General features: G+C 41.5%; 1 protein-coding gene across 2 annotated transcripts; it reads right to left on the reverse strand.

Annotated features, from left to right (window-relative positions):
- Positions 1-277: 277 nt before the first annotated feature.
- On the reverse strand, positions 278-27507 carry LOC124138215 (hormonally up-regulated neu tumor-associated kinase-like). Of its 2 annotated transcripts, none has more exons than XM_048384431.1 (9): positions 27321-27507; positions 25443-25735; positions 9039-9241; positions 7810-7899; positions 6971-7026; positions 6029-6155; positions 5416-5540; positions 3671-4756; positions 278-2765 (listed from the first exon to the last, which is right to left on the reverse strand). In XM_048384431.1, the coding sequence occupies exons 2-9, from the start codon at positions 25584-25586 to the stop codon at positions 2626-2628; spliced, it is 1971 nt and encodes a 656-aa protein (XP_048240388.1). In that variant the 5' UTR covers positions 25587-25735; positions 27321-27507; the 3' UTR covers positions 278-2625. The 2 variants fall into 2 exon arrangements, with proteins under 2 accessions (XP_048240388.1, XP_048240387.1); XM_048384430.1 differs by having other exon boundaries at positions 27317-27507.

Raw genomic sequence — 27507 nt, forward strand, 5'->3', positions numbered from 1 at the left:
GCCAATCACTGCATCATCTGGCGCAGACTCGATTTAGCCCGCCGTCAAATAACTGGAATATAATATTGCTGAATGCGGCGTTACATGACCAAAAAACAATCAAACGATGACTGACACCTGATCCACCAAGTTACCGAGCCAGACACCCCATCCATAAGTCGCCACTTCCGAAAAGCATAGGTTGCTGGGGACCAATTCTAACCCGGAATCAATACGTGTTTGATATGTAATTTTATACGCGAGAGTGTGTATTTCCCAACATTGACACAACAAGAACAGGAAAAATACATGTTTATTTGACAGTTAACATGCAAAAATAAACTATAAGTTTAAAAATCAACAATATGAATTGGACTTATATTTTGCATTTATAACTGTGAAGTATAATTGGCACATCGAAATAATGAGTGCCCCGGATTCAGGTGAGGAACATCAACGTATTCTTTGCAAACTTATTCTTTGTTTTTTTAACCCTTTTTCTGTCATAAAAAATTTACACATATTTTTATCATAGTTTGAAACTAACATTTTTTTCAAAGACTTTCAAACGAAACACTTTGCAAGGATCATCAGCTATAGTTTCTTTGATAGGCATGCCAAAATATTGACACACTGTTTGTGATTTGAGATGCAGATTGACGCCGTTAGGCGAGTTGTTCACTAGAAATGAAAAGAACGCCACGTTTTGCTTGGCATATGCTTCCAATACCACGTGCTTACTGCAAGTATATGGCAATGGGATGAGTGACGCAAATGTTGAATTTTCACTTTGGATGAAATATGTTTATGTATGAAATTGACATACATCTAGTCGCTTATGAGTGATGAGTGAGATTGGTAGAACCCCGCTTTGAACAGTATTTCAGTCTCATCATGGTCGGTCATCTTAATGTGCGAGTCAAGCTAGAACAAATGCAGGTCTAATATGTGAAATCTACGAGCACGGGCATGGTATTGACAAACCTAATAGAGCCGAATTTCGGTTTCGAGCCCAAGACCATACGTTTATGGCACGCCTATGGGATGCAACTCTGCAAAGCGAATAGACGACTGCATGAGCCCTCTTCGCTTCTGGAAGCTGAGGGAATGCACCGAATATGCAGACTAACTGTGTCTGAATGCATAAATGGGGTCACGCATAGTTTATCACAATAACGTATTTTGCACTGACACCTTATAATTTCCAAGGGCCCTTGTTAACATAGTTAACAAGTGAAGGCTTTTTTTCAAAATGTAAGGCCAGAATAATCTGATGAATATTGGAATAAAATGATATTTTCGTTCACGTCATTGTTTGCTTTCAGTAGATTTATCGCTGTTTCTTTAAAGATATGTGAAACGTGTACTCGTGGATGATCAAGCTCCATAAGTTAGAGCATACTGCCTGAAACACACACACAAATGTCTCTGAAATCTTTAATTAATCATCGTCCCTGTATGGCTGAATAATGCCGATGCGACGTTAAATTTTCACTCACTCACTCATTCACTCACTCACTCACTCACTCACTCACTCTTTAATTAATCTGTGATGGCTGGCACGTGATTCGTGATGCAGCGACGTCGCCATTCAACAGCGAGGTGCAACACGTGCTGACTCTGTCAACTCAGCAGTGAGGTGCAACACGCGTTGACTCTGTCAACTCAGCAGTGAGGTGCAACACGTGCTGTCTCTGTCAACTAAGCAGCGAGGTGCAACACGTGTTGACTCTGTCAACTCAGCAGTGAGGTGCAACACGTGCTGACTCTGTCAACTCACCAGTGAGGTGCAACACGTGCTGCCTCTGTCAACTCAGCAGTGAGGTGCAACACGTGCTGCCTCTGTCAACTCAGCAGTGAAGTGTAACACGTGTTGACTGTCAACTCAACAGTGAGGTGCAACACGTGCTGACTGTCAACTCAGCAGTGAGGTGCAACACGTGCGATTCTTCCACTCAGCAGCGAGGTGCAACACGTGCGATTCTTCCACTCAGCAGCGAGGTGCAACACGTGCGATTCTTCCACTCAGCAGCGAGGTGCAACACGTGCGATTCTTTCACTCAGCAGCGAGGTGCAACACGTGCGATTCTTCCACTCAACAGCGAGGTGCAACACGTGCGATTCTTCCACTCAACAGCGAGGTGCAACACGTGCGATTCTTCCACTCAACAGCGAGGTGCAACACGTGCGATTCTTCCACTCAACAGCGAGGTGCAACACGTGCGATTCTTCCACTCAGCAGCGAGGTGCAACACGTGCGATTATTTCACTCAGCAGCGAGGTGCAACACGTGCGATTCTTCCATTCAACAGCGAGGTGCAACACGTGCTGATTCTTCCAACAAGGCAGTCAACATCAGTATCAATATATGTCTCTCACGAGAAGACAGCAACACTGTTGCCTGGACCACCTTGTACTTAGCGGTATGCGTCATAAGCTTTCGAGGCTGGTCCCAATGTTTCTTGCATAGTGATTTACGAGTGTCGGAGCACCACGTATGTCTGTGAGCAGCACATAGAAATGTTTAATTTCATGACTTCGTGTTCAAACAGTGTTGTACAAATATGTCTATCACATGTTGACAAGGTGACACTTTTAAATGGTGACCTTTGTGTTGACCTTCGTCTTGGCGATCACTCAGTTGTACTATTGTCTGTCACATGTTGAGATGGTGACCTTTATAACCGGGTTGAGGAAGTCATCCTTCTCGGCTGATTCCGTCGACATGGAGGTAGGTGGCCTTTCAGATAGCTGCTTGTTCCACTGCAGTGCCCTGTTCATCGCGTCTGAAGTGAAGAAATTCCGTATCAACTAAACAGTCTCACTAAATATTATGGCACGCACCGAGTTATAACCCATACCTATAAATCACTATTACTCATAAAATATAATACAAGAAGTCAACCTTCCAATAGTCCACGTTCCTTTCATGACGAGCAATATTCCAGCAGCTCCGGCCATCGGTGTCTTCATTTCATAACATTTGCGGTACAATCGAGCATGCTCTTTTTTAGAAGAACTCAAAGAGAATCATTCAACACTTGCCTAAAAGTTGTTTGATAACGATTACAACATTCAAGGCCTCAGTGAACGCCTGTGGTTGAGAGTGTGCACCGATCGATAACGTCGGGGTCAGGTCAGGTCAGAGAGTTGGTCGTTCCTATACGAAACCTTTATTCGCTTAACTTACAGCAGTCGTTAATAATTTCAATATTTTTTAAAAGATATACTGACATCTTCCCGAACACTCCAATGTGTCATGTTCGGATACTTACTCTGTTTTGATATCTTCCCGAACACTCTAATGTGTCATGTTCGGATACTTACTCTGTTCTGATATCTTCCCGAACACTCCAATGTGTCATGTTCGGATACTTACTCTGTTTTGATATCTTCCCGAACACTCTAATGTGTCATGTTCGGATACTTACTCTGTTCTGATATCTTCCCGAACACTCTAATGTGTCATGTTCGGATACTTACTCTGTCCTGAGATCTTCCCGAACACTCTAATGTGTCATGTTCGGATAATTACTCTGTTCTGATATCTTCCCGAACACTCTAATGTGTCATGTTCGGATACTTACTCTGTTCTGATATATTCCCGAACACTCTCATGTGTCATGTTCGGATACTTACTCTGTCCTGAGATCTTCCCGAACACTCTAATGTGTCATGTTCGGATACTTACTCTGTTCTGATATCTTTCTGAACACAGCTATGGTGGCATTTCTCTGCTCCCTAGCCGTAAGCTGTTTCGGGGACGATAGCGGTTGCCCGTAGGACAGTGGTCGCTTCTGAGACGTCAAGTCAACACTACACAAGATCCGAGACTTCTGTCTCTCTACGTCACCTCCAGGGTCACCTGGACCCCTTTCACACACAGATGGGAGCGTCCCTGACCTTGCCTTCCCATTGTCAGTCTCAACAACGTCCGCCTTCCTGCCCAGACGTTTTCTCATTCCATAAGCCGTGTTGGGCGGAGCGGGAGGGTCGAACCCAAACACCTGGGGCATAAGCCTGTCGATATTGACATAAATCTCCCTGTTTCGGACTGGGGACTGTCCTCGCACGTTCAACTGATCACTTTCAGATTTCTTCCACGCGTCTCTATGCCGTCCGTAGGTACCATATTGTGGGTCGGGCGAATGGGACCGAGTACTACTGATTTCTGGAAGCTTATGCTGTGAGTTTCTCGTTAAAAACGGCTTCTTTGTCTTCACCGATGGAATCATGTGGGGATCGAAACTTTTCGGTCTGTTGGTGAGAGTATTACTTGCATGACTTTTTCGAAACAACGAAAAAGACGTTTTAAGGGACACAGGTCGACATGATGCAAGCCACGTCACAGTTTCCTCAGATGAGGCGCCAACCCGCGGCAGATGGTCACGATACACAACATCCTGCAAGGCCCCCGAGTCACCAGAGGTCGAGGTCGTCTGAGTAGACGTAGTAGAGTCTGATCTCGCCGTCATGTGGGGAAGAATAAATCCTTCTTCCACACCCTTCACCATGAGAAGATAAGCAGCTGAGGCACTGTCCACCTTCCTCTCACTCACTGAGTAAAGCAGTTCACTTTCATTGAATCCAAAGTACTGGGAGAGGTATCGGACAACGTTAATATCCACAGCTTCTGGCGTGACCTTGAGAACTTGGGGGTGACGTGGGACGGTTGAGTGGCCATCGTTGGTGAGCCAGGGATGAGTTAGAAGGTCGTCCATCATTATCCTCTTGCTCTCGAAAGGCTCCAGCAGATGACTTAGAAAGTCTTTGCAGCCTGCATGCACGAACACATTAATATGTTATGACCATGTCAGTAAAGTCACATTGCTCTCATCCCTTGTGCAAATATCGATTAGTTCCTTCTGACGCTTGAAAATCAATGATTTATTTAATCAACGTAGTGCACCTTAACTGGTTACTGTCTATGACAGAGCAGATGAAAGTGACTTGAACCGACCCAGAGACTCATTAGGGATATTCTAAAAGGTATACATTCGTAATTGTGTATGCTTTGTTTGTTTGTTTGTTGTTTAACGCCGCATTTCAGCAATATTCCAGCTATATGACAGCGGTCTGTAAATAATCAAGTCGGGACCAGACATACCAGTAGTTGACATCATGAGCATCGATATACGCAATTAGGATACGATGACATGCATCAACCAAGTCAGCGAGCCTGACCACCCGATCCCGTTAGTCGCCTTGTACCACGAGCACAGTCACCTTTTACGGCAAGCATTGGTTACTGAAGATCTTCAAAGGTCTAATTGTGTATGCAGGTGAGTCAAAGTCTATGTAACTGCTTACAAATTTCTAACGTCCTTATATATGTCTATCAAAGTAATCTTTTTTGCAGCAAACATAGCTTTTCCAATACTACTGCATTGTCTTTGTTAACGAACGCTACTTTAATAGATAGTTGGTTGACATCACCTGGAGACAGACTCGCCGGAATCCGACAGCCTTGAAGAATGTTGGCGTGGATCTGCTGCAGAGAGGAAGGGGTGTCTGACATGAACGGTAGCCTTCCGCTCAACATGGTGAACACACACACGCCTCTGGAATACACAGTCGTAAAATATGTTGTACACGCACAGTTGTTCAGTTTCTGGATGTAATACAGTGAGACAACAATACTAACATCGCTTTTAAAAGTGTAAAATAAGAACTTGCTTATCACATTTAGCGATCTCACCTTCTCCCCTTGTAAACACCTTCTCAAAGTATCCCCTTGCAGACACCTTCTCAAACTACCCCCTTGTAGACGCCTGATCAAACTATCCCCTTGTAGACGCCTGATCAAACTATCCCCTTGTAGACGCCTGATCAAACTATCCCCTTGTAGATGCCTTTCAAACTAACGCTTATAAAGTGGCTTGAGTCAAAAAGGTTCAGATATATCTAATGGTGCTCATGACGTAGCTAGTTGTTTATTTATTGTATAATGAACTATCACAAACTAACTCTGTAATTGTCTACTGTGAACTTCAGATCTTTGAAGTACTTTTCACACTGATAACGACTATCGTATAATGTATAATCTCACATGCTCCATATATCTGCGGCGGGTCCGCCCTGCTTCCCCGTGAACATCTCGGGGGCAACGTAGGCAGGGGCCATCCCCTGCGCAGGGTGGGGCGAACCGGGTACAGGGTGGCTCCCCTGGCCGAAATCTGGGACACACAATAGAAACAAGTTATCACACTTCTACTAAAACTGTATAACTATGCAAATTGTCATAAGCGATACCACATTACAGAACTGAAAAATATTATGTCTTGTACTTATACATATACAGTCGGACCCCGTTATCTCGAACCTAGCGGGACAGTGTTGTATCCAGACTTTAGAGACAACGCGGTATGAACAGATAGATCAAGTAACAGTAGTATAGTAACCAGAAAGTGCCGCCATGTTTTGATCATATCTACTCACGATAAATATTTGTCAATAAAATTACCATAACGATTGGATAAAATTCAAAACATGTATAATTTGTTGACAAATTGTTTAAATGGCACTTTACTTTTATGCTAGAAGGTATTAGATATTAAATTTGCGCTTCTCAAAACTGTTAATGTGGCAAATGCCAACTTCGAGATAAAGGTACAAAATCAATAGTAAAGTCAAAGTTGGGACAGAGTCCAAGGTTCGAGATAGCGCTATGTAACTTTATCTCGAATTCGAGATAAGCGGGCAAATGTACATGTATTTATTTAGTGAGGTGGTCGGGATTTGAGAATAGGTTCGAGATATCGATACGTTCGAGATAACGAGGTTCGACGGTATGTCTAGTAACCATGGATTGGGGTCCTTCGTTCAAGAGAGTCTTGGTTGTGAACTAAAGGAAAAGCGAGATACATTATTTCATTATATTTCACCCCACTCCCATTTTCTAGAGGCCAAAATGAAAGGTCATGTTAAAAGACATAATCTGAGTACAAGTTATGACATCTATAACCAGTACATTGATATATTGATGACATACCGCTTATTTTCAAATTGAAGTCCTTGTCAAGCAGGAAGTTGTCCAATCGAAGGTCTCTGAAGCATGAACAGCACAGGTGAAGGAAGTATTCAGGTTGTTTGTGACATGTTTGTGTGAGCTGCTCAGTCCATATATATAAAATGAGCTGACTGACGTGTAAGGTGGGTCTGTGCTTGAACATCGTGTATGACTATGTTTATGGAAAACGTTAGGTGGGCGGTCGGGTAGCCTGATGGTTCGCCGAAGACCCGGGTTCGATTCCCGATATGAGAATAATGTGTGAAGCCAATTTCTGGTTCCCCCCGCTGTGATATTGCTGGAATATTGCGTAAAACAATATTCACTCACTCACTCACTAAAACGTGATGTGAAACGGGACTTGTGCTGCGATATTGCTGGAATATTGCTAAAAGCGGCGTAAAACAATACTCACTCACTTAAACGTGGGGTGAAACGGGACTTATGTGTGTACTTGTACATGTACCGACTTATGCCTTTTTTTAATAGTGCTAGCCTACTGAGATACCATGCGGCAGGTTAAGATTACTAATCCACTCAGACACAGTATACCGACTCCGATCTGACCAGTCCTTGTTTTATCCCTTAATGCCGAGCGCCAGGCAGGGTAACAACAAGTCCCATCTTTTCACGTCTTTCGGTATGATGCGGCCGGGGATCGATCCACCGGACTACTGCGCCAGGGAGGCGGTCTGTACATGTAAATCTCAATGTGTGAGATCACAGGCAGTAGATCGCTATATGGCTGGGACATTATTTACAGACTGCCGTCATATAGCTGGAATATTGCTGCGTGCGGCGTTATTAACAAACAAACAAACCTGTGGACAATGCCGGACACGTGCATGTGGTCGACGGCCGACACCAGCTGGGAGGCAAACTTCCGGGTTTCGTTCTCGTCAAGACACCGCCTATTTTATAAGAAATTGTCCTTTTAATACATGTCATATGAAAAAATTATCAAGTATTTAAATGGATACTTTGTACAGCGTTGATACGGCTCCTAGTACCCTATAATCTTTGTAAACTGAGACGTGTAAGAGTGAGTGAGTTTAACGGCGCTAAAGTATCGTTGATGTTTACCACTGTGTTAAAACCAACACAGTATGGTATGGCACGACAAACCAAATATCATAATTAGGGCGAACCAGAGATTCGAACCCACGAACACCGTATCACATATAAATAATATTCTTGTGGTATGAAACGTTAACTCGTCATGCTCACCTGGGTTCGAATGGGTGAACAATGTGATATTGCTGGAAAGTTGATAAAACCATTATCGCTCATGTACTCGCAATATACATGTAAAAAATAGAAGTTGTAGCAGGATCACGAGGTGTCCCGCGTCAGGTTTTATACCACGAGCCGGAGGCGGAGGGACGCCTAAAACCCAATTTACATCCAGTGATCCTGCTACAACGAATTTATATTACCGACATGTTGTAATATGAGATTGTAAAATAATTTTTAAAAATTCAAAATTGAACGAAAACAGTTGTTCGATTGAGTCGAGGTTAACTTGTGCTATGTCAAGTGACTTTCATTGACGCGGGAAAAGCGTGCGGCGTTTGCTTCGAAGCGGGGTGTAAGGGATTTATTTCCTTCAGAAATCCACGTGCAGGATGTCTTGCTCGTGGCGGGGTATAAGGGATTTATTCTCCTCTCCCGCTGAGAAATTTATTTCCCTCTAAGGCAGGAGACACAGTATTTTATCACGTGGGCCAATCAGATCTTATCATTCTGACATGGAGGTATGATAATGAACTTGTATGTGTCTGATATCCTCGTCGTGAACATTCCGGTCGGAAGTGATCTTTAGCAAACCATGGCAGTCGTAAAAGGCGACTAGCCGTATCTAGAGGTCAGGCTTGCTGCCGCGGTTAACGCATGTCATGGTATCCCAGGTGCGTAGATTGATGCTCATGGTGTCAATCACTTGATTGTTAACAGACCGCCGTCATATAGCTGGGATATTGCTGAGTGCAGCGTTAAACAACAAACAAACCCACTCATATCCAAATGTTGGGCTAACGATGTGATGTCTCACTTTTGAGCCAGGTATTGACAGAAGTGCCCCCTGTCGGCCATCTCGAGAACGAGGTAGTAGCTGTTTGGTGTCTCCATAGCCTCGTAGAGACGGATGATGTTGGGGTGGTGGACATACTGGGATAGAAGTGCCTGCCGCCGGAAGTGACGTCGTGCAGCCTCTTTCTGTACCAACACCTTCTTTGGAATCACCTTTACTGCCACCTGCAAATCAAAAACAACCTGAATTAATGTTAATGTATGTGTCAAGAATCAACGACTGTGCAACGAGCTATCTTCGTGCATGTCGGAGTTGGTTACCCTGAAATGCTACATTACAACGAATTTAAATGAGGGCCTTATGAGTTAATTCGGGTGGTCAGACTCTGTGATTGTATTGATTGTTTGTCTTCGTACCGCAGCGGTATGTAGCCCTGTTCATTATATCAATCACTGGTCCGCCGTTGTAAAGCTGGAATATTGGCGAGTGATGCCTTAGATAACAAACAAACAGACTTGATAAAAAAAACCGCTAAATTAGCTCTGTACCTCAGCAACTAAACGATAAAGACATTTGAGTGGTTTTATTGTAGTATAGATGTACACATGCACGTGATGGCAATATCACAATCATGCAGTAAAGGAGGCATGTTTTCCCGACTATGTTTTGTATGTATTACAATGTTGTCACTGCAGATTCATATTCAAATCTCAACCGTGATTTCCTATACCAAACGTTTTCAAAAGAAGTTTGACGCCCAGAATGATTACATATCCACGTTTTATTAAATGTTCACGATACAAAAAGGAGGTGTCAAAGAGAATATCATGACATAAAAGCTCAAGTATAAACCCTCTCTATATAAGCTGCTGTTGATTGACGTCGGTTGTCCGTGTCCCGCAACCTTGGCTACAGACTGACTTACTTACTTACTTAAATTAGGAATTTAACGTGTGCTTTCCGACATATGCGTATTTCGCGCACGGGCAGCCAGGCCATTTGGTGTTTGGTCGAAAAGGGTATGCCCGAAAAGGTGAGGCAACCTAGGTGGGGCTTTTTAGGGTTGCTTACTTAATTTGGAGAACAAATTTGGAAAAAAAATTGTTTGGGGGGGGGGGGGGGGGGGGGGGGGAGGGACTAAAGGGAGTTTAGGTTTAGAATTTTAGGGTTTATTGGCAGCTTGTTTGTTGAAATTTTATTTTTAAATGCGGCCAAGTAGGCCTGTTTTGATATATGCCTGTGCTTTAAAGGTTTGTAAGTCATTTAGGGGGTTTAGTACCGTTGCTAGTGTCATTTGATTGTTGCAGTTTAGTGTGGCTTGGAGTCTTGTTCTGTGTTGCTGGTAATGTGTGCAATATGGTATTACATGTTCAGGCGTTTCTTTTAAGTTGCAGTGGGGGCATTTAACGGTTTGGTGTTTTTTTTAATTTAGTGTAGGTGGGAGTTAAACTTAGTGTGGCCTGTTTGTAGTTTAGTTATTACATTGTCAATTGTTTGGGTTTTATGATGGATTTTTGTTTTTTGGAGTGGCTTTTGTAGCAGGTGTTTTACTTTGCAATCAGATTTCTGATAGTTATGTTGCCACAGACATTGCACCGACTCCTATGTATATTGCTTCCTGTGCACACAAAGGGCCATGGTCATATCCACGCTGCTTATGTCGATCTAATAATACCTCGGCACAAATGGAAGAAAAATAACAAAGAATACAATAGTATGGGATTACCCCCCTAAGACGGTCTCCGTGGGGTGGCGACATTTAACCACATTTGGTCATTTCCAACCCTCATCAATCAACAAGTTCATAAGCTTAGACAGAGTTTTATATTAAGAAAGAGTCCAGCTTGACTTACACAAATCCCAGACACCATTTCTCACGTTCGACTTAGCCCAGTGATCGTTATAACAACTCGCCCATTCGGTGTGTGTGGAGCATGCGATGTGACCCACTACTTCTTGTAACTGGCAGCACTGTCGTGGATCTGTTTAGAATTACCTGTCTAGAATAGGCTTTCAGTGAAAATGTCATAACAGACTGTCGGTGCGAGGCTGCATAAATACACACGGTTAGTTTATTCTCAATTTACAAGTAACCTTAAGCATACGAGACGCAAGCGGACAAAGCAGAGTGTCGCCGTGACTTGTCAAGTGGCTCCAAAGCAGGAGACAGGTTGTATGGTTAAAAAGTCCTATTCAAAATAACACCAAGAGGATTCGCGTCTTTTGTGAGGGACATTTTCTTTCAAAGTTTACATTTATCATTTTTATTGCAATATATATCATGTTATCCTAGATAATTTTAAGAAACGTTTCCAAAGACAAATTTCTTCCTCGTATCCGAGAGATATAAATACAGCACAGACCAGTGAGTGAGTGAGTATGGTTTTACGCCGCTTTTAGCAATATTCCAGCAATATCACGGCGGGGGACACCACAAATGGGCTTCACAAATTGTACCCATGTCGGGAATCGAACCCGGGTTTTCGGCGTGACGAGCGAACGCTTTAACCACCAGGCTACCCGACCGCCCCTAGCAAAGACCATATTGTAAATAAAGTCATGATCCAAGTTAAGTCCCAACAGGTCTGAAAGTGTCTCAAAGTAGACAGTAAATTCATTCAAGAATCGTTTCGCAGATCACAGCATTAACTCGAATTAACAGGTACCAAAGATTGAAATCTATTTTACAGGAGCTTCCAAACAGACGGAACATTATGGGCAGTCAGGATCCAGGTGGGTCTGCCATATACAATCTTTGGAGAAATATTCTCAAAGGTTTGTCCTGTTTTCTCATATTCCACCATGGTAACCAAACCTTTGTCGCCTTAATCTGCACATGTAGCTCGGCACCCGAGACGATATCTTACGATGCACCAGCCTATACCCGGTAGACGGTCACAAAACATCGTCGCAAACAATGTCAGTGCGACCCACCGCCAACTAACAAAACCCCAGTTCTAACATATGCTCCACCACAATTAGACTAACATCTAGTCTCTGAAATGAACATATTTTACAAAAAAAATAGTTGTTAAATTATGGTTATAATTTATAATAAAAAGGAGCCCAGAGACTTTCTTCATTTTCAGATACTGCATTAATCTAGACTTGCCAAACATTATAGACTTGCATGGGCTGTATCGGATATATTTATTTCAGGGTCTGAATGACAGACTGAACCACAATGCATGCGTCAGGCTAGTATAGAGTGAGTGAGTGAGTGAGTTGGGTTTAGCGCCGCTTTTAACAGTATTCCAGTTATATCACGGCGTGTCAGCTTAATGTGGGAGGAAAGCCCGAAGTGATGCAGGTCTCAGACGTTTACCATTTCGGTTAAACCAATGAGCACGGGTATGGTGCTGACAAACCTAGAAACATCATAGGTTTCCGGCATACCCAAGGGACGCAACTCTGCACAGCGAATCGCTGCGCCTCAGGCGACTGGGCCACCCGTGCCCCCGGCTAGTATAGAACCTGCACTTACATGAAGCATGTATATGCACAATGCATGCGTCCTGACTATAGAACCTGTTCTAATATTCAGCAAGTATACGCATTGTGAGTTCAGTGTTACTTCCAATAAGGCGGGTTCCTTGGTGCAGGGTCTTTGTAGTGTATGTCCTGCTGAACAGAAGCCTTATGAGATGGACTGTGTTCACAATCGATATTGTCATCTGTGCTCATGGTATGTATAATGTAAAACTATAACAGTATTAATTCGGGGCACAGATGGCCAGTCGTATAAGGCTCCGCAGTTCGCTGTGCTCCCCTGTTGCGGAGTTGCGTCCCTGGACACGCCAGAAACCTATGATTGTGGGTTCGAATCCCGGTTCGCCCCGATTATGTTTCTAGGTTTGTCAGCACCACACCCGTGCTCAAGGGTTTAACCAAAGTGATAAACGTCTGAGACCTGCATCACTTCGGACTTTCCTCCCTCATTGAGTTAACACGCCGTGATATAATACGGATAAAAGCGGCGTTAAACCCAACTCACTCACTCAGTATTAATTCGAGAAGAGTCAACCCCCTAATCTCACGGCAAGCATAATGAGAAACAAAAACAAGGAAATCAATATACATATAAGTCAAGCCATAGTTCAGCCCACCACTCCATTGTGAACAGTTGATATTCAGCAAGGTTGGTTGGTTGGTTTGTTTGTTGTTTTACGCCGCACTCAGCAATATTCCAGCTATATGACGGCGGTCTGTAAATAATAGAGTCTAGACCAGACAATCCAGTGATTAACATCATGAGCATCGATCCGCGCAATTGGGATCGATGACATGCATCAACCAAGTCAGCGAGCCTGACCACCCGATCCCGTTAGTCGCCTTTTACGACAAGCATAGTCGCCTTTTACGGCAAGCATGGGTTGCTGAAGACCTACTCTACTCGGGATCTTTACTGTTTTTTACTGTGATGTTTGGGAGGTATTTGGTCATGAAATGTATGTGACAAACTGCACGGATTGCAGGGTAACCGACATGTAAGGGTTCAAGGTTGACTGTATCTAGTGAAAATTGGAATTAAAGGCGTTTGGTGGTTAAATGATAGATACGGAAGCTTTTTAGGGTCATTTGGTTTTTACATACATATCTTGAAATTTCAACTTATTATCTTGCAATTTCAAGGTAATTATCTTGAAATTTCAACTAATGTATCTTGAAATTGCAACTTAGCTTTTTAATCATGTTAATATTTCAACACAGCATCTTGAAATTTCGACTTAGTCTCTTAAAATTTCAACTTAGTATCTTGAAATTTTAAGGTCATTATCTTGAAATTTCAACTTAGTATGTATCTTGAAATTTAAACTTAGTATTTAGAAATTTCAACATGGCATCTTGAAATTTTAAGTTAGTATCTTGAAATTTCAAGAAAAAACGAAAAAAACACAACAAATGTCCCTAAAAGACTTCCGTAGATAGGCCATCTTCTCCTATACGTCAATTTAGTGACATACATTTTACCCCATTTTGTATACTAAAACCGTTTACTGACTGACGAATGGATAAAGTATTCTACCGTATCTACGTCAGCATCGCATTTCATGGTCTTTACCACCGGTCGTGTCTTACCTTGAAAACAGGACACCGTGTCTAGCCTAACACACAAGACACCGGTCTACCCTAACAAACAAGACTCCATGTCTAGCCTTACAAATATGACACCATGTCTAGCCTAACAAAAAAGATACCGTGTCTATCCTAACAAACAAGACACCATGTCTAGCCTTACACACATGACACCATGTCTAGCCTAACAAGACACCATGTCTAGCCTTACAAACAAGACACCATGTCTAGCCTTACAAACAAGACATCGTGTCTAGCCTAACAAACAAGACACCATGTCTAGCTTAACAAACAAGACACCGTGTCTAGCCTAACAAACAAGACAAGGTGTCTATCCTAACAAACAAGACAAGGTGTCTAGCCTTACAAACATGACACCATGTCTAGCCTAACAGACAAGACACCATGTCTAGCCTCTCAAACATGACACCATGTCTAGCCTAACAAACATGACACCATGTCTAGCCTAACAAACAAGACACCATGTCTAGCCTAACAAACAAGACACCATGTCTAGCCTAACAAACAAGACACCGTGTCTAGCCTAACAACAAGACACCATGTCTAGCCTAACAAACATGACACCATGTCTAGCCTAACAAACAAGACACCATGTCTAGCCTAACAAACATGACACCATGTCTAGCCTAACAAACAAGACACCATGTCTAGCCTTACAAACAAGACACCATGTCTAGCCTTACAAACATGACACCATGTCTAGCCTAACAAACATGACACCATGTCTAGCCTAACAAACAAGACACCATGTCTAGCCTTACAAACAAGACACCATGTCTAGCCTTACAAACAAGACATCGTGTCTAGCCTAACAAACACGACACCATGTCTAGCCTTACAAACAAGACATCGTGTCTAGCCTAACAAACACGACACCGTGCCTAGCCTAACAAACAAGAACACACACCAGAACAACAATATGTCGCATGTAAACTTTGCAGGAGCACGTAGCAAGGACATGAAATACCTTGTGATGCGATCATGGAGATATTTATCATAGTTCCCGTTTGTTTGACAAATGGCCTCTCAAGGAGCGTGATAAGCGTGTTTTCAGCAGCAGCACTCAATAGTTGAAAGGTGCTAGTCTTGGGGAAATAGCATTAATGTACTTCGAACGCTTTCATTAATGTATTTGATTTCAAGCTGTCTCTCATATCACATCATATTTCCGCCAGTATTTACACAACATTGAGTCCTTTCAAGCTCTCCATTGTGAGCGGCATAAATATCAGCATGTAAACACCGCCTCTCATTTCATTGTTTGAACAGTTTCTTGACATTCTACGACCGACATGCACATTGTCAACAACGTGACGTTAAGATCTGCGCTTTCAGCAGGTTTATATATATAAAGAAGATGATGGACTAACGTGGACTTTATTATTTTATTATATATTACATGTACACCGAGTGAACATTTACCTCATTTTTGTATATATATATATAAAAACACGCTTGATTGAAAAAAAACCTAAAGCTACTTCAAAGATTTCTTTGTTGGGTCTTGGTCTCTTGAGCTATGTTTCAGCACGATCTCACTCTGTATTCTGTGTGAGATTGGAATCGACTATAAGAAAGCCTTTACATGATCAACATGCAAGAGGGATGGAGAAACTAATGCATTTGTGGAGAATAATGAGCAAGTGGGTCTGAGTACTTCGATGGACTTGTAAATAAATGATGAAGTACGCGTACAGCGTCCAGTGTTTCCTGTCAGTGAAGCTCGTGTTGAGGTGGACGTACAGGGTACAAGCTAAGTGGTCGATATACACAATTACATCCTTAAACGCCCATGTTCTCCCTTGTATTACTTGACAGTAATTAAACCAGTTATCACACACGGAGAAAAACAGGTGACAAATTTGGTTCAGAAAAGAATATTTCCTGTTAAAATTAATAAAACTTCTTTTGTATCAAAAGGTCAAAGATGCGTAAAAGTTTAAATAAAAGATGCGTAAAAGACAAATAACTTTTATTGGGACTGTAAAATAAGTTCATTTCAAAGAAATAACATCATTTGGTTCACACACATATAATTTAGTAACAGAACTCACAACTTTGAAAAAACAATCATAATCCCTTACGTGTGTTTGTGTCGGTCCACATGTTGTAGCAGCGGTAATGCAGTGAGTGGGTGAGTGAGTGAGTGAGCGAGTTGGGTTTAAGCAGCTTTGAACAGTATTCCAATTATATCACTGCGTGTCAGTTGAACGTGAGAGGAAAGCTCGAAGTGATTTTGGTCTCAGACGTTTACCATTTTGGTGAAATCCACGAGCACGTGTTTGGTGCTGACCGACCGATAAACATAATCGGGGCGAACCGGGATTCGAACCCAAGAACAAAGGTTTCTGGCGTTCCCATGTGCGGCGCCTTAGATGATTGTTCCACCCGTGCCCCCTCCGTAGTTAGGAACACTAGAACGTAAAAAGCCTGTAGGTATAATATGACTACCCCTCCTCGCTTCCACCCCTCCCCCCACCCCCGGTAGTAACTCAAGTAATGTCCCAATTCATAATACTTGTATTGTCAGCAACAACCTACAGTACAAATGATGTGATATGACCTGTGACTACACAACCCCCATACACTGGCATCAGTATACAAATGTAAAAGACGTTAGTTTTGGAATGCAAATATGACCTATTGAGTCTGTGGTCGGCATTAATCCCTCTACGTTGTAGCAACCCATTGATAACACATTGACCTAATTACCCCGAATGTTGGCGGACGCATAAATCACCTACCATTCAATAACTTACACACAGCTCTCTAATGTGACAATTAATCGTGTGGATAAGGGAGCTGTATAGAGACCACGGGAATTACAACACATGTGTGGAGGTGTTGGTATAGGGAGGAAGTAGGAGACAGGCGGGGCATTGAGGATGGTTTGCTCACGACGAATAGCTAGAAATGAGTAAGTGAGGTAGTTGGGGTTTGACGAAAGCACAGACCTTAACGTAACCACAGCCGAATTGTATACATGTGGTGTTCATGCAATACGTACAGTGGCAATATTGTAATTATAAATCTGGGATTCGAACCCACGATCATAGGATTTTTAAGCAACTCGTGTCCCATACAGTCTGCTGTAGGGACTTCTACAGTGCAAGACAACAGCTATCTGCTATGTAGTGTAGGTCCTTACAGACACTGGTGCACCGTGCGTTGTAGAAGGTTTGCTTAACGTTAATTACTGCACAAGTCATCATAGATGGCGTGTGGAAGAATTTGTACAGGAGTGGCTATCTTGAGCCGATTGCTAATTTGGCATCCAGTTGGGAGTATCTCGACAGTTCAATCAGTTATCTACACGGTAAATTATTCCAGGAGTCCTTGGTTGGAAAGTTAGGCTGCACGTCTTAACTAGTATATGTCGCTAGCTCAATACAGTCGTCACGTTTTCCCCGATACAATGTTCAGTGTGGAACATGAGAATATATTCCCCGCCCCTGCCCCTGCCCCTGCCCCTGCCCCTGCCCCTGCCCCTGTCCCCATCTTGGGCATTACATCCATCTTCGTGGGGCCGTTTCGTGAAAAATTGTGCAAATTGTGATATACTAGAATTTCATTCCTCCATGGCGGCCATATTGAGTTTGGCGGCCATATTGGATTTTTTGGGGTGGCCCTATACCTGAAAATATTTGGAATGTTTTTACCTACAACTTTCATGCTTTTGTCACAAAGTGCACACTTGACCCAATATCTGTCACGAAACGGATCCACTATCTACACTACCATAAGCAACACCAACATACAGAAGCTCTGGATAACCACGTCTTCACAGGGTACTGATTTCATGTTTCTTGTACACACCTACACACAGTAGAACACTATTTCTCGGGGCATTCTTAAGAAGCTGTAGTATCATTGAAGACAGGGTTGATTTCAATGTATTGATTCTTTCAATTCGACGTTTCGCTACAGAGCCGAGTACCTTTATCATACACGTGTTTGAGATCGAGAGTGAGATCGTGCTGAAGCATAGATCAAGAGAATAAAGATCCAACAAACAAGCCTTTGAAGTAGCAACGGCGTTTGCTCTATTAAAGAAGTTGTTACTGTTAATGACTTGCACGATGCATATATTACCGCATATATAGGATGTGTGTGTGTGTTCGTGTGTGTTCGTGTGTGTGTGTGTGTGTGTGTTCTGAAAGCGCAGATCCTAATGCTACGTTGTTGACAATGTGCTTGTCGGTCGTAGACTTTACCTTTTTCGAACGTGGTGGATGACATAAAAATATATACCTCTTATATATAATTCTCTACTTATCTATAGGGGGTATATACTTTCTCTACTGGCCATTAACGAGTTCCTGTGGTACTAGCATCTGTACTGAAATGTAGTATGTAGGAAATGTAGGACTGCATCCATGCCTGATTCGTCGAATACACATATCGCCCGATTTGTATTTCCCAGATTAGACATATGAACAGATCAGGAAGCACCCAACAGCAACACACAGATACAACTAGCCTTGCACCAAGGCTGCACTGAAAGAAATATCCATGGATTTATAGTAATTCTATCCTCCAAATAGGCAAGTCTAGAAATGTGGACAGAACTCCAGTCTCTTTCGGGACAACTTTTTATAATTTACATAATCTACAAATTATGATTTAAACTAATGATTATTGCCTTAGAGACTTGTGCAAGTCTAAGATGCAATGCCCGTTGTGATGGTGGCATGTGTGTCCAATGTTACTACCAACAACATGTAAGACGATACATTTCTACACCTAAATTCAAGAACACAATACATTTCACCATGGACATCGTAATTGAAAATTAATTATATAGCAAGTGCATGTTAATTAAGCTAAGGCGATGTGCCGTACTAAAAGCATATGCCGATTAAAGATATATAACTAATTATATGAACAACGAAACCGTAATTATAAACTGGCCGGAGAAATGTTACACCTGACAATCAAATATTTACGAGATTCCAGCTAGGGTAGAAGATATTTGGTAAACGATTATTTGGATGAGAACAGTCATAAATCGTATGCTACACGCACTGAGTGGCTTTTGATCAATCTTTAAACAGATCACACATTAGTAACCAGGTGGGACAAATTAGCACTGTTGCTATAGAAACATAAACACTAGGGTAGGCGGTAAACATTAAAAGTACATCTGTCTTTACTCTATAGGCATATGTGGCAGTATCAGTTGTGGTATAATTTGCCTCGACTTGGATAACATGTTTTGTCACGTTCTTGTCACATTATTTCACACCAGTTTCAGCAATCAATACAGCATTACTACTCAAATAACCATAGATACACAAATAACAACCATCTCTACATCCGGACATTATAAGTCAGCACGTCAAAACATACAAAGTCTTATCCTCCATACACTCCATACATTCTTTTACAGAACATCCCTATTTTATCTTGCAAAGAATGGGAATTATTATTTTTCAAGCATTTTCAGAAAACTTTTTTCAAAACATAAAGATCCAGCTTCTCAAGTTGATAACTATATATTGGTATGTATTTAATGGGGACAAGAACGTCGGAGTAATGGCACACACATCATTGTGTGTGTTTGTGTGCGTGCGTGCGTGCGTAAAGGGCGTGTGTGTGAGAGCGTGTGTGTGCGCGTGTGTGTGTGTGCGATCGTGAGTATGAAGGGGCTCCTAAAGTCGCTCAGTGAACCTTACGGTAATTAATTTATCGAACTTGGGCAAGAGATCTTTTTTTATAACAAATCTTCAAAACGGTGGAATACGTAGGTGGCCGTAGTTCTTGGTAATGTTAGCATGAACGCGCACGACACTAATTCCAAGTAGGACGTTTCTGTAGAAATCAAACACACATTAAACAGCAGGTGCTTGTTTGTCCATCAATAACGGCCAATGTTTATATATGTCAATAACAATGAATACTTAGACGCGATACGGAAAATACACGGGAAATATTCGATGACGTAAAACCCGCCTTGTCGCCACACTGCTCTCCATGTGACAAGGCTTTTCATATGGTGTGGATTGTTATTCTGAAATAGGATTCTTCAATGCACACGCTTGGATACATTCTTTTGATGTTATTTGATTTGTTTTTTGGATGTTTAACGCCACTCTCAGAAATGTTCCAGCTATATAACGCGGCCTGCAAGTATTGGAGTATGGACCATCAAGTGATTGATATTATAAGCAACGACTTTGAGTTATCATGGTCTGTTTATTATTTATTTCTTTAATTCTCCCCTCTTATTTCAAGAATGATTTGTCTCAATGATATATTTGATATTTTGTATATAACTGCTTGGGTGATGCATGTCATCGTATTCCAATTGCGTAATCGATGCTCATTGTGTCAATCACTGGATTCTCTGTTCTAGACTGGAGTTTTTACAGATCGCCGTCATACAGCTGGAATATTGCTGAGAGCGGCTTTAAACAACAAACAAGCAAACAAGCAAACAAAATAATACATAAAAGACAACAGTAATTTACTAACCTGAACCAGTCGGCTATCAACCGCATAAACCACTGAATTTGCCAACGGTGTTTCGTCCAATCTATTAGTTGTTCTACTAACGGCTTTTATTTTCAGGGAACTTTTCAAGGACCAACTTGAGAATGATTTAGTCTTATTTATCAGCAGCTGAGTGAATGTCAAGTCAGCAATAAACCCAAGAGAGCCAATCAAATTTGGGACCCCGAACAGTTATTACGTAAACATCGTGCACTGACATCGTAGCAGAGCTACTTGCACACAGGGTCAGTCGGGGGAAGAGGTTTACCAATGGCTATTGGTGGCGTTAGGAAAATCGTAAATCATCGTATATGTTCAGCCTGCGAGTTGAGTGAGTGAGTGAGTTTGGTTTAACGCCGCTTTTAACAGCATTCCAGTTATATCACGGCGTGTCAGCTTAATGTGGGAGGAAAGCCCGAAGTGATGCAGGTCTCAGACGTTTACCACTTCGGTGAAACCCACGAGCACGGGTATGGTGCTGACAAACCTAGAAACATAATCGGGGCGAACCGGGATTCGAACCCATAATCATAGGTTTCTGGCGTGCCCAAGGGACGCTGCACAGCGAATCGCGGCGCCTTAGACGACTGGGCCATCTCTTTGCTATATTCTACCTGCAAACCCTTCACAGTTGTAACTAACATGTCTTGAACTGCATTAATCATTTAAATAATATTGTCCATATTTGGAGACATTTTGTAGGGTACCAGCGTGTATATTTTATTATGTACGGTTTTTTCCTCCCCTCATGGTACATCGACACCACTTGTAGACTGACCTCTAATTTAGTCTCACCTCCTTACATACTAAATGACAAGGGCGGATATAGCATTATTAAAAGGGAGGGGTCCAAAATATTTCTATCACTAAGAGTAAGATCACTGATATTTTTAGAAAAATCTGTCTTTTTCTAAACATGTATATAAATAAAACACCCACTTCTAAATCTGATATAAAATGCGCTTGTCTGATCATGCTTTTGTACACTGAATAAAACTGTCTTTCTCTATCAACCCGCTGTCACGATGTGAAAAAACGGCATTCAAATAAATATACTGCAATGCTGTCGGAGTTCAAACAATATATTAACCCGTTCCTATTTATCAGCTCCCATTAATACAGGTATGATATTGTACAAAACTAATCGTTCTGTCAGATCAGTTATAACATACTGCTTGGTCGTCAACACAGTCATGTAACAATGAACGCGACGTGTATAGGGGACCTGTGCCGAGCGAGGCAGCGGTCGTCTTATCTCCTGTTCTGCCGTTAATATATAGTATAATTACAGACACTGGGCAAATACTCCTTCGATTTCAGTTTCCAACAAAACAGATCCTATTGTATTACTTACAGCACCCGTTTGTTAGCGGAAATTGACAGTCGACGATAGAATTATATGGTCGTTTAAACTACGATACCAATTACTCCATTCGTCACCACTCGCCCCTTTCCGTAACCTGCAAGAAGACTCGCCCCCCTATCAGTGAATTGTATGTGCGAAAATACGACAAACCAATCAGAATGCGCGTATAATTCCGCATGTCCAGATGTGCATTAAATTGCATCTGAAATATATATAATATATGAGGAAATACATGTGAACCATTACGCAACGAGTTGACAATTATTTTAGGTATGCCCGTTTGGGCTAAGACAGAATCCTATCGCAAAAATGGCCACGAGAGGGGCACGAGTCGCTTTTCGGCTTGTCCCGGAATAACACGAGTTAGTCACGAATGCTATTCGGCTTGTCCCGGAATAACACGAGTTGGTCACGAATGCAATTACTCGTGTACCAAATCGAAGGGATTCTCTTCGGGCGAAGGCCATCAAACCAGTCTAAACTCCCAATTACCCTTTACTTCGTTATATCTTTTTCAACATGTTAGTGTTAAGTCACAGTTTGTGTTTACAAGTATGTGTCATACTTTTGTGCAATTTACACAAGTTAATGCGATTTACGTAAAGATTAAGGATCAGGTTGCTTGATATAAACATGTTACATGCATTTGACAAAAAGGTCCAACATTCTGTTTTTCTTCCTATACTTAGTTGTGATTCCACAGTTCTACACGTATTTCATTTTGAGACAGGTTTCCATCACTGAATACGTACTAATTGTTGGGCCCGCTGACTTGGTTGATGTATGTCATCGTATCCCAATTGCGTGGATCGATGCTCACGATGCTCACGATGCCAGTCACTGGATTGTCTGGTCCAGACTCGATTTTTTACAGACCACCGTTGGTTGGTTGGTTGGTTGGTTGTTTTACGCCGCACTCAGCAATATTCCAGCTATACGACGGCGATCTGTAAATAATCGAGTCTGGACCAGACAATCCAGTGACTAATATCATGAGCATCGATCCACGCAATTGAGATCGATGACATGCATCAACCAAGTCAGCGAGCCTGACCACCCGATCCCGTGAGTCGCCTTTTATGACAAGCATATTCACCTTTTACGGTAAGCATGGGTTGCTGAAGACCTATTCTATCCCGGAATCTTCACGGGTCCAGACCACCGCTATATAGCTGGAATATACGCCACTCCGGCGTTAAACAACAAACAAACTAATTGTTGGTATTCTATGACAACGGAATCCTTCATTGAAAATTAAATTATATATATATTAACGTTTTAGTTTATAGATGTGACGTAATAAAGCCGTGAACACTGCACCTAGATCTTAAAGACCGGATATAGTGTGTACCTAGCCGGCGTTACTATGATTATGTTTCTTGAAATACATGAAACAATAAAACAATATTGCTGTTAGTCATACTTTGGTGGACATGCAAGTAGCGTTTGAGAGTTTAGTTATTAACATTCAATTCAATCCTTCGATAATTTTGTGTGTGTGTTTTTCGTTAACGCAGTACTCGGCAATATTTAATCGATATGACACCGGTCTGTATATAATCCAGTCTGGACAAGACAATCTAGAGATTAAAATCATGAGCATCGATCCAGGCAATTGGGATACGAAGACATGCATCTACCATGTCACCTGCCTGACGACCCGAATATCCATTTTGTCGCCTCTTACGACAATTAAAGGTTGCTGGGGACATCTATTCTTCAATGTGCCTTCGATTGTATCTACTGCAGATGATTTTAAATGTCTATTTAATTGTTCTTATTTTAGCTTTCCTACATATATGTACTTACAGGAGAAATATTTTATTTGGCCAAACGTATTTATATGTAAATGTGGGTTTTGATCTACGAGACTGATAGATATCAAGAAACTTTCAAAATTCATTTCGATTATCCTCACTACTGTCAGCAGTGTTCGAAATACCTGCCTGCCCGACTGTCCGAGATTTCAACTCGGGCTGCCAGATTTTCAAATCCCCCTGCCCGACGGTCAGGTTATATTTCATATGTGAAAATATTCTAAATATTTCCCAATGATAAGCATTAATTCACATGTAAAGATGAATGATAAAATGTAACCAAAAAGAAACCCCGTTAGCTTATCCTGAGAAACATATGATTATAGTGGGCAGGCAGGTTTTGGTCAGGGCTGGCAAGTATTTCAGCTAGCCAGTCCTGTGGTCTGGCTGAAATTTTGGGGAGTTTCATACCCTGCTACTGTCAACACCGCTTATGTTGTATGTCATACCCCAGCACTCATGTGTCTGTCTTTAATCACGTGTAAGTTAGCACATAGTTGTAAACATTCTGGAAAACGTGTTCTTGTACCAACGTGGTTTTAAGAATAAAATGACTTGACTTGAAAACAGTGAGTCAGTGAGTGAGGATGGTTTCACGCCGCTTTTAGCAATATTCCAGTAATAGGACGGCCGGGGACAGTATAAATGACCTTCAATCACGGGTCCCGTAAAGATGCGGGTTTGTATAGGTCTTCAGCAACCCATGCTTGTCGTAAAAGGCGACTATGCTTGTCGTAAGAAAGAGGCGACTAACGGGATCGGGTGGTCAGGCTCGCTGACTTGGTTGATGCATATCATTGTATCCCAATTGCGTGGATCGATGCTCAAGATATTAAACACTGGATTGTCTGGTCCAAATGTGATTATTTACAGACCGCCGTGATATAGCTGGGATATTGGTGAGTGCGGTGTAAAACAACAAACCAACTTCACACATGGTACCCAGACTTGATAAGCAATGTAAACAACATGCATGTATGTAACAAATGTTCTATTTGTGAAAACACTTTCTCACTAAAGTACAGAATCTATTACTTCCATGATTGAGTCACAATCGTCTAATCACCTAATCGCCAGCACAAGGTCAGAAAAGGTAGGAATGTGTGACCCGTGAAGATTCCGGGGTAGAATAGGTCTTCAGCAACCATGCTTACCATAAAAGGCGATTATGCTTGTCGTAAAAGGCGACTAACGGGATCGGGTGGTCAGGCTCGCTGACTTGGTTGATGCATGTCATCGATCCCAATTGCGTGGATCGATGCTCATGATGTCACTCACTGGATTGTCTGGTCCAGACTCGATTATTTACAGACCGCCGTCATATAGCTGGAATATTGCTGAGTGCGGCGTTAAAGAACAAACCAACAACAACCAACGAAGAAAGTGTTATCCGAAATATAACATTTCTTACATTTAACCACATTCTAAATGGCATTGTGTATTTATTTAACATGAATGTATGACGTAAAATTGATTGACGAACCACACGGTACACACCGATCAATGTAACAATGTTACACTTACAGCAATATCTCAACATCAGGGCAGGCATATAACAAACACAACCGCATACACAGAAATGAACATACACCTTAGAAAGAAACCGCAGCATGTCAACGTGACAAAATGAAAACGGACTGGCTTAATACATACCCTTTCATGTGCAATGTTGTGGGTTCCGAGCCTGACCGTGGTGTACCGTCCTTCTCCGATCTTCCTTCCGAGGACATACTGTCCAACCTTCTTCTTCCTCTCACCCCCGGGACTCCCCTCTTCAGCCCCCTGGGAGTCAGCCATGGCTCTCCCGACCCTCAGCTGTCTTGTGGCTGAGTGTTCAATATCCTGTCATAGCCAGGCCTAACAGTGAAGTCGTAGTATTCATGCTGGTAATCTCCTCGGCGTATTCAAAAGCTAAACTGTCTTTTGATGGGGCATTTCTTCTTTCACTGAAAGACAGGGTTCACGAAAGATATGTTACACTTTGGAACTATATTTGCAACATGGTACGCGGGTACACAGTGCAGTTGTTTGAGAACTGCTCTACCCCTGAGAAGGCAAAACCAAGTTCAATAGACGAACCCTTGGTGTTGTTATTTTCCTTTTTATAACGGTTAGGATTAAAAGCCACCCCGAAAGCATATAACCTCGATTCTCTTCAGAACACACGGAAATATATGGGGTGCTCAATATGAAGGGATTAACATTGCACCTCGAAGGGTAATTGTGTTGTCATGACAGGTACACGGGTATAGTATAGATCCAAGCATTCCGATGGACACAATCCTTGACACTTTGACACCTTTTCATAATATGTATCTTTACGTGTAAACGCAAATTTACATTCACCTATGAAAGAAACAGTCACAACAAATATAATTAAGCTTAGTATCCATTCATTGTTCTATTTCCACATCATGAAAATATTATGACGTTGGAACTTGGTATTATTCAGAAAATGTATCTGAATACATATATACATATATTCATATAAACTCATATTGTTGTACTGTCATTAACTATACATATACATATACATTCCTATTGTTGTACTGTCATTAACTGAACATATATGCATATACAATCCTATTGTTGTACTGTTATTAACTGTACATATATACATATACATTCCTATTGTTGGACTGTCATTAACTGTACGTATATACATATACATTCCTATTGTTGTACTGTCATTAACTGTACATATATGCATATACATTCCTATTGTTGTACTGTCATTAACTGTACGTATATACATATACATTCCTATTGTTGGACTGTCATTAACTGTACATAGATACATATACATTCCTATTGTTGGACTGTCATTAACTGTACGTATATACATATACATTCCTATTGTTGGACTGTCATTAACTGTACATATATGCATATACATTCCTATTGTTGTACTGTCATTAACTGTACATATATACATATACATTCCTATTGTTGTACTGTCATTAACTGTACATATATGCATATACATTCCTATTGTTGGACTGTCATTAACTGTACATATATACATATACATTCCTATTGTTGGACTGTCATTAACTGTACATATATACATATACATTCCTATTGTAGTACTGTCATTAACTGTACATATATACATATACATTCCTATTGTTGGACTGTCATTAACTGTACATATATACATAAACTCTCATATTGTGTTACTGTCATTAACTGTATATATATATTAATATATATATACACACACACGCATACACTCATATTGTTGTACTGTCATGAACTGTGCATATACCTATACTTTTATGTTGTTATACTGCTATTAACTGTACATATACCTATACACTCACATTGTTATACTGTCATTAACTGTACATATACCTTTACATTCATATTGTTGTACTGTCATTAACTGTACATATAGCTAGACACTCGTATTGTTATATTGCAATTAACTGTACAGTGTATTTATAAATTAAAAAGACAACAGTTTGTGTCCTTATTTTCGCCCTGAATTACGTGAATTGTAATAAGCAATGGCTGTCTTAACTCACTGACTCGCCAGCGTGCTTCTTCCGTTCCATGTTTGTTGAAAGATCACGACAAACATTTCCTTTCCGTGGCTAGATACAATAAAATGACTGTATCATTCTAGCGTTGCAATTGCCCATTAGACACCACCTCCTGTGGGCGGGGTCAGTTGCTAACCTATCGACTCGTCTCCTTACACCATCTTTCCTCGTCT

This window comes from Haliotis rufescens, unplaced genomic scaffold (assembly GCF_023055435.1).
Source record: "Haliotis rufescens isolate VD_foot unplaced genomic scaffold, xgHalRufe1.0.p SCAF_5, whole genome shotgun sequence".
NCBI lineage: Eukaryota > Metazoa > Mollusca > Gastropoda > Lepetellida > Haliotidae > Haliotis > Haliotis rufescens.